The 8878-nt window shown below is 33.0% G+C and overlaps 1 protein-coding gene across 1 annotated transcript; it reads right to left on the reverse strand.

Annotated features, from left to right (window-relative positions):
* Positions 1–289: 289 nt before the first annotated feature.
* LOC136235220 (protein NETWORKED 4B-like) lies at positions 290–6899 on the reverse strand. The gene is made up of 4 exons (XM_066024800.1): positions 6686–6899; positions 3159–3256; positions 2611–2722; positions 290–2131 (listed from the first exon to the last, which is right to left on the reverse strand). Exons 2-4 carry the CDS (start codon positions 3171–3173, stop codon positions 516–518), a joined length of 1743 nt encoding a protein of 580 aa, XP_065880872.1. The 5' UTR covers positions 3174–3256; positions 6686–6899; the 3' UTR covers positions 290–515.
* Between the last annotated feature and the right edge of the window lie 1979 nt (positions 6900–8878).

The following is an 8878-nucleotide window of genomic DNA, read 5'->3' on the forward strand; positions in this document are numbered from 1 at the left end:
GGCAGTCAACCTCATCATGACCAAGCCAAACATCCAAACTGGCAGGGACTACTGGTGACAGATTAGGTTTTGACATTTTGGCTGAGTTTTTTTTAACTATTTAAACACGGTAAACATTTTAGAAATAATTGATGGTTAATAATGAGTTAAATTGCGGTAAACCAATCTATTAAAAAAAAAATAATATTGGTTTCTACTTAGAAACGTTTGACCCCTGAAGGCCAGATAACACATTTGATTATTAGAAGTAATAATGGATTTAAAAATTTAAGGCTAAATTCTAGTGATATTATGCAATAAAATTAAAGTTTTATAACTTATGTCAAACCTTACAAATTAGGAAGAACCTCAGACAGACATAAAATTATTCCTGCTAGAGTGAAGTTCAATTTGCCAAAAAATAATAAATACTCTCTTTCTCTCTATTCATAATAATAATAATATTATTATCATTCTCAAGTAAACTAGTAGAATACCTGAACTGTGTAAACTCAGCAAACAAATACAATACTTACTCATACTGCTAAAACTGGAACTCTCTTGTGTCCTATAAACGCTGCCCTCAGCCTTTGATATCCATTCCTGTAATGCTCTAGTGAAAAACACAATTGCCTTATTGCCTCTCTTTTCTCCTCTGCTGCTTCTTCGATCATTCCCCGTTGCCTTTCTACCTCTTCCTCTAGCTCGTTTGCCTTTGCTCGTAACTTCCCCGCCAATTTCCGCGCCTCTTCTGCTCGCGCTATCAGCTCGACATGCTCCATGTGCAGCTGTTCCAGATGCTTTTCCATTGAAATTACTTGTACATTAGTTTCATCTCTCTCTAACTTGAGACCATCAATACTTTTGTTTAAACTTACTATAAGACCATTTCGTTCCGCGATTTCTTCCTTCAACTTATTGATTTCAGAGCTGTGTCGTTCTTCTTTTTCGGACTTTTCAACCTGTAATACTCTCATTTCATCCTCCAAAGACCGGTTGCGCGACTCTAATTCTCTGACCTGCTCCTGCAAGATAGAACGTTCTTCCAATAGTTTGGATATTTCAGCCTTTATTTGAGCTTTTTCAGGAAATATCTTCTCCTCAGCATCAGATATTGCTATTTTCAAGTCTCGGGCCTCATGATCCCTGTCTGCTAAACTTGATTTCAGCCTTGAAATTCTTTCCTGTAGCTTGGTAACCTCCTTTTTTTCCGCATTCAACTTCGTTTTCCATGTGTTTACGTCTTTATGAGCCGAAGCAAGCTGCTCCTGCAAACTAGAGATTCTTTCATCACTTTCCAACTGATGTTTCAGACTAACAATTTCTTTTTCAGAATTTTGCAGCTTCTCTTTTGTCATTCTGAGTTCTTCTGCAATTGCCTGAATCTTTCTGTCGGATTCTCCAGTTTCAGTTTCAGTTTCAGTTTCAGATTCGGGTTTTTCCTCCATGTTATTATCATTTTCACCTATTGATTTATACTTTTGGAGCTCAACTTTCAATCTAGCCACCTCTTCTTCAGAATCGCGTATTCTCTGATTACTAGTCTTCAGATCTTGCTCATATTCTGAAATTCTAGCAAGAAGATCTTCAGAATGTTCATGCCTCGCGTGCCTAAGTGCGTAATCTCCATTCTCCTCCTGCTGCACCTGGATTCTCTCCTTCATATCACGCACTTCAGTTTCTAGTTCATTTATTCTCGTGTTGTGCGCATGATCGCCACCATTTCCGAACAGAGCAAAATTGTGGAGAGAGGAATTATCGGATTCAGTCTCAGAATCTGTGAGAGTGGATGATTCATCTTCCTTGTGGAGATCTGAGCTACTTCCACGAGACCCGAGAAAGTAATCAAAGCCAGCAGCTCGGCGGCCGGATCTACGACGAGATCCCCTTTGTTCCGGAACTGGAGAAGCTAATGAAGATGTTTCAGAAACATTGTCAGAGCCCTGGGATAAGAGGTCTGATGGTATATTCCTTTTTAGTTCTCCGGTCACATGATCATATCTTTCAGCTAGAGACCGGTACATGCGGTAGAACTCTTCCACAAGAGAAATCAATTCCGGCCTCTTCAGATAATACATCTGAGCCTTTTTAGCCAATGAATCTCCATCCTCTTCAATTAGCTTCAGCATGCGTCTCACACTACTGTCCATTTCTGTCAATGATAGTTTTGTCATTTTTGTGTTCCCCATTTGAAAAATCAACAAAATAGAAACAAAACGGTCACAGAATTACATATTATCAAATTAAGGGATGCCAACCTAGATTGCAGCATAATGTATTAGAATAATTTTTTCAACAACAGTCAAGACTCCAGTCTCTCAATTTGACAATTTCATTCTATATAAATAGAACTCAAAGTACATGTTTGTTCACGGATGAACACGACTGTTCATGGAATGAGATGTTTGTTATTATTTAAATTAATTATATTTTATTCAATTTTTTTCAACAAAAAGTTCTATTACGAGCCTCCTCGTTCATTGGATCCAACCACAAACAAGGAGCCATGTACAGTTCTATTACTATAGAATTTAAGGACGAAAAATACCACTAACTAGTTCTTTTTGACTGCATGTAATAATATTAACAATCTATACCAATTTGGATGAAAATCACAACATGATTGCTTACCTTCAAGATTCTCAGCAAGCCACCTTGAATTTTTGGGACTTACGTGACTATCCCACCACCAAGAATGTGATTTCTTTGAATGCAACCTCTTAATATTCTTATTTGACTGAACCTAAAACAAGTAAAATAGCTCAGAATATTAAATTTTTTGCGATTGACAAGAAAACTAAACATTGGATAAAACTTCTCATATAACCAGGGGCGGAGACAGCTTGGAGCCTAGAAGGCTGCAGCCTCCCAGTCTCCGGCACCACCCCGAGGAATAGTGGTTTAGCCCCGAATAGCTCATAAGATAATTAAATTAGTACTTATATCATAGGACGTGATTATATAACATAAAATTAAGTTTGCACTGTTAGTTTAGGTGGAAGCTAAGTACTCCTCCATACGGAGTCTGTGGCTTCATTCATACACAATGTTTTATCATGCATTGTAGTTGTAGTATACTTAAAGCATAGAAGGTCCAGATAGTTGGAGATTTTTATAAAATTTGTGAAATAAAATAAAGTAAAGCAACTAGATGGTTTAATTGAAGATTCATCTCTTACCGCTGAAGAAGCCATTTGATAAGCTGGTATAACTGAAGCGTTGAATGTCTGAAAATATGGGTCCAAAGGATGAACTAAATCAACTTTGAAATGCTAACCTGCCACATGCACTTAAACGTCAACTTCAAAATATCACTAGTCAAAGAATACATTATTCTGTGAACATTTATATAATTTTTTTAAGAAAAAATTTGCGTAAAATGAGCTTACATTAAAGAAGAAAGAAAAATGCGCACAAGATCCGGATGTGATTCGAACTCATGACCCGAAGGTGAACATTTATATAATTTAACAAAAGACTTCTAAAAAAAGAAAAGCTTTCTGGAAACTTGCAATATTACTTTCTGGAACATATTTTTGCGCGTTAATGGATTGAAAAAAAATAAATAAATCATTATTTGTCACTCAATCTATCCAAATTTTTTTAATTAACCTCATGATTTATTATTTGATCATATTTGACCATGATCTATCTTAGTTGGTGAAATTTCACTTCAAATTGATGAAATATCACCAATTGGAATAGTTTAGGGGCCAAATAAGACCGAATAATAAATAAAGGACCAAATGAAAAAATTGTGAATAAGTCAAGGCTAAATAATACTTTAAGCATTGAGAAAAGGCATAACACTCATTTTAACCCCTAAATTAAAACTTCAAAGTTAATTAGGACCTTAAACTATCAAAATCATCAATTAAGTCTATAAACTAAGCAAAAATCATCAATTGAGTCCTTATGCTATCATAAAATAAAAAACTGTAACTATTTGACATGGACTGTAATGATCTATGTGTTGGCTCAAAATGAATTTGGAGAAAAGCGTCTAAAATTGTTCAACTGAATGATGATTTTGATAGTTTAATGTCCTAATTGGCTTACAAGTTTTAGTTTGGGTATCCAAATAGGTATTATGCCTTGAAAAAACTATCGAAATCATCAAATATCATAAACTACTAAATTCTGCAACTTGTGAGGGAGTCCATGTGCAATTAGAATAGACTTGTTAACTGACTCTGTTGGGCTGGCCTGCTCATAAGAATCTTGTCTAAGCACAACCCATTCAGGCTCTCAGACCAGACCTACCTGGAGGAAATTTAGACAGAAATTGATTTTTTTAAATTATTTATAATTATATCAAATAATAATTTTAATTATATCAAACTAAATAAATTATTATTTTTATTATATTTTAAAGACTAAAGTTTATAAATTATGGGTCTAAAATATATTTTTTAAGGTTTAAGATTTATAAAGTGGGGTCATTGGAATTTTTAAATTAGACTATAAAATCATACTTTATTTGTAATATATACAAAAAAGAGTGACATAGTTAAAATTAATTTTGGTATTATGATTTAGTTGTAATTTCATACCTAATTATGACATATAAAAATCATAATTAGGTATAAAATTACAACTAAATTATGCTACCAAAATTAATTCTAAATATGTCACTCTTTTCTATATATCACAAATAAAGTATGGTTTTATAGTCTAATTTGAAAATTCTAGACCCAATTCATAAATTCTAAACCTTGAAAAATATATTCTAGACTCATAATTTATAAATTTTATCCTTAAAATGTATTAAAAATAATGATTTACTTAGTTTAATATAATTCAAAATTATTATTTAACATAATTGTAGATAATTTTTAGAAAGTGAGTTTCTATATAAATTTCCCATATTTATTCCTAAACTCAACCTAACTAACTTTTTTTAATAGGAAACTTTGAATTTTCTATATTTGATGATGATGATGATAATAAATTGATGATATTATTATTACATAGTTTGAAATGTAGGTTTAACGATAAGGCGGACTAGGTATGGATAAATTTCCATGACAAATGGAGAACATGCACATTTTGATATATATAGTGCGGACTTATACATCTCCATTATTATATTTTTTTTAAATGGGATCACAACATGCATATCAAAATGTGAATTGGAAATCGTCCATGTGACCCTGATATAAGGACGCGTGTATATTATTATTTAAAAGTAATTATTTATTTGAAATAAAAGGTTCATTTGTACATTATTATTTGAGATTAAAAAAAAGTTTTGCTTTTTCTAAAAAGTTAATAATAATAATAATAATAATAAAAGAAAAAAAGAAAAAAGAAGAAAATGATTTTTGGTAATGAAATCGTGAAACATGTTAAAACTGAAGCTTTCACTGATTGGATTGCAAAATAAATTGCAAGTCAGATGTAAATATTTATGTGACATAATATAATTCACCAAATTGTAAATTTACTTATTTATAAGAAGATAGGATTGTTTTCATTGTTTTTTTACAAGAAAAGAGGATTGTTGATAGAAACGAGCTTATGGTTACTTTATTTTTTTACTATTATTTCATATATTCTATTTAATGATGGAGCATAAAAATAATATAAATTAAGTTTAACAATATAAATATCATATATTAAAAGATCAATTACGTTTATAAATTGAAATTATTGCCAATTATAAAACAGTTAGAAGGATAAAAATTTATTAAAAAGTGAGATTAAAATTTTGATGATGTGACATTAAAAACCACCATGCAATTACATATGGAGATACATCCACTTCCGATAAGAAGTGATAAAAATAAATAGATAAAGTTTCCCTAGGCTATTATTTTTTTATGTTACAAAAAGTTTAAAGGTACATCAAACTCAATCTTATAAGGTCAGGACAAATTTCTAACCTCGATTAGGGTTTAGTTAGAGTCAAATTTACAACTACCTACCAATAAATTAATTGAGCCCTAAACCACAATTAATTGAGATCATTATACAAACTTACTATAAACTTAGCTTACATTATCATTATACCACAATTAGTTGAGAGATTGACTATTTATATTAATAAAGAAATGGATGAATATATTATTATCATTAATTCTGGCAGAGCATGTGCCATTGCAGTTTGCTATTAATTAAGGAAGAATCAGAATCGCATAAACATGGACCTATCTTATTGGGACCCATGATAAGAAGAGATTACAAAATTTCCATACGGAAATTGGGATGTGCAAATACACGCGCACAAAAGTGCGGGTATTGAAAATATCAAAATCTAGAATCAGCGGGAAATTGACTAAAAAAATTTTACAACTGTCCACACTCTACCACACGGTTCTTCCCCTCTCCTCCCTCCCTCTCTAATCAACATCATCTTTTTCCTAATAAATCCAAGCAAATATTAATTTTAAAAAAGAAAAAAAAAAATTCCGGATCCTTTTCTTCCTCATATTAAGACGAAGAAAACAAAAATGAATCTCTCGGTTTCTCAATCGACTATCTAGTGAAGTCTAACAACAGTTTCAATCATTTAATTCACAAAATCAAATGTCACATAAGATCTCGAGTAAGGAGTTCGTTCCAATTCGAAATTCAGCAAATCAGAAACAAAACGAATTGAATAATCCATATCAGCAATGATCAATCACACAATATTATCGAAAAACAGAGGATCTCATCTTGATTTGAACATTAGAGAAGAAAATAGATTCAAAAAAGCACTTACAGCATGAGCAGCAGAAATGGAAGAGAAGTTGCAGATTGTAGCAGAGATTAGGTCGCTAGATCAGCAGTCAAAAAGCCGCGGAAAAGCGAGGAATTAAATAAGAGATGAAGACAAATATGAAAGTGAGGTATGGAAGAAGGGGACAAACTCAGCTGTTTGGCATGGAGATAGATAGAGTAAATGGGGGGAGAAACGGAGGATGGAGAAAGAAAGACAGACGGCCTTTTAATACCGAGAGATTTCCACATGGATTCTATGTAAAGGTCAAAAGTGGAGATAAAATTATTAGTTTAATTATTTATTTTTTTATTTTATTAACAATAATAGTTTCATAATTGTTATGCATTTATATGTGGGGGATAATAAATCTTTACATAACGATATTTTTTATAAAATTAAGATCAAAGTATGGAAGAGATATGTGCTACAATAACAGCCCAACCACTTCCAAACATGTGATGGGTGACATTTTTTATTTTATTTATTTTACACGTTTATTGTTAGCATTTTTCGTTTTAATTATAAAGTTGTTCTCCTTTATAAACTTCTTAGATACAACTTTTTTATCGAATAATTTTTCAAAATTATGATATATTTTTTTTTTTAGAAAGTGTAGATTTGCATTTATGTACATAAGATCAATTTTAAATGTTAGTTTGGTGGTTATTTAACTGTCATACCAGACATTTTAAATAAATTTGTTAATAAAATAGTTTCGTATTTTTTTTTGTTAATTATTTCTACGCATTTTAGAAAGATGTAAAAAAGTACCTCTCCAGCTCTACACTACCTCTCCTTGTTGACAGTTTCAATCTCACATGACTACTGTTGATCGGAGCTTCACCGACCTCTCGCTTCACGATGATGAGGAGGCAGAGCTCGAGTTTGAACAGCCTGAAGGTGATCTGAGTGCGACGCTAGTTGAACTTAGTCTCGTAAGAAGATTTGTCTCGGAACATTTAGTGAATTTCATCAGTATGATGAAGCAACTTGTCATTCTATAGAACCCATAACACGGGATTCGTATTAAAGAGATTGTTGAGCAGCGATATTTGTTTCATTTTTTTTTACAGAGGTCGATATGGTGAAGGTGATTGTGGGGGGACCATGGACGTTCGAAAACCGGATTTTGGTAGTGCATCACCTTGCTACGGAGCTGGTTCCGTCTCAAATACCATTATTCCATGTGCCGATGTGGGTTCGTGTGTATGACATATCAGTGGGTTTTATGTCGGAAACTGTTGGAAAGGCTCTAGTCCTAACTTACATGAGATTGAGCTATATGAAGAAAAGAAGCGGGAGAGGGTTGAGAGTTTGTCGGCTCCACAACAAACATAAGTTATCCTCCACATGTTTCAACAGACAATTGCACTAATTCCCATACCTCATTAGATGGTGCTTACACTGATAACTCTACATCGATCGGGCTAGATGAATATCCTCGTCGGCAGGAATGATTTGTATACACTGGAACTGTCAAGGCCTGGGCAACCCCCGCATAGTTAATACTCTAAAGAATATTGTTAGAGCTCGTAAGCTGTCGTTTATTTTTCTTATTGAAACTCTTGTTAGCTAGAATAAGATTGATTCTGTTAAATGTTTTATTGGTGATGAGTTTTCATGTTTTGTAGTAGATTATATTGGTCATAGTGGAGGCCTATCATTAGATGGTGCTTACACTGACAACTCTACATCGATCGGGCTAGATGAATATCCTCGTCGGCAGGAATGATTTGTATACACTGGAACTATCAGGGCCTGGGCAACCCCCGCATAGTTAATACTCTAAAGAATATTGTTAGAGCTCGTAGGCTGTCGTTTATTTTTCTTATTGAAACTCTTGTTAGCTAGAATAAGATTGATTCTGTTAAATGTTTTATTGGTGATGAGTTTTCATGTTTTGTAGTAGATTATATTGGTCATAGTGGAGGCCTAGCATTGTTTTGGAGTAATAAAATTCAAATTTCTGTTTTATCGTATTCTCAATCACATATTGATTTTTCTGTTGTGGATGGCTTATTGCCCGAGTTGAGATGTACGGATTTTTATGGGTAATCGGATCGCATTAATCGGAAAGCGTCATAGGACCTGTTGAGAGGTCTTAAATGTCGTTCCCCACTCCTTTAGTGTCTGATTGGGGACTGCAATGACTTACTTTTTACGTCGAATAAACAAGGTGGAGCTCCTCACCCA

This window comes from Euphorbia lathyris, chromosome 7, assembly GCF_963576675.1.
Source record: "Euphorbia lathyris chromosome 7, ddEupLath1.1, whole genome shotgun sequence".
In the NCBI taxonomy this organism is placed as follows: domain Eukaryota; kingdom Viridiplantae; phylum Streptophyta; class Magnoliopsida; order Malpighiales; family Euphorbiaceae; genus Euphorbia; species Euphorbia lathyris.

Excerpts from the sequence above, each read along its gene's own strand:
- LOC136235220 (XM_066024800.1), bottom strand. Across the intron at positions 2,132-2,610 it reads GCTTGCTGAGAATCTTGAAG|AAATGGACAGTAGTGTGAGA; the intron begins GTAAGCAATCAT and ends TATCATTGACAG.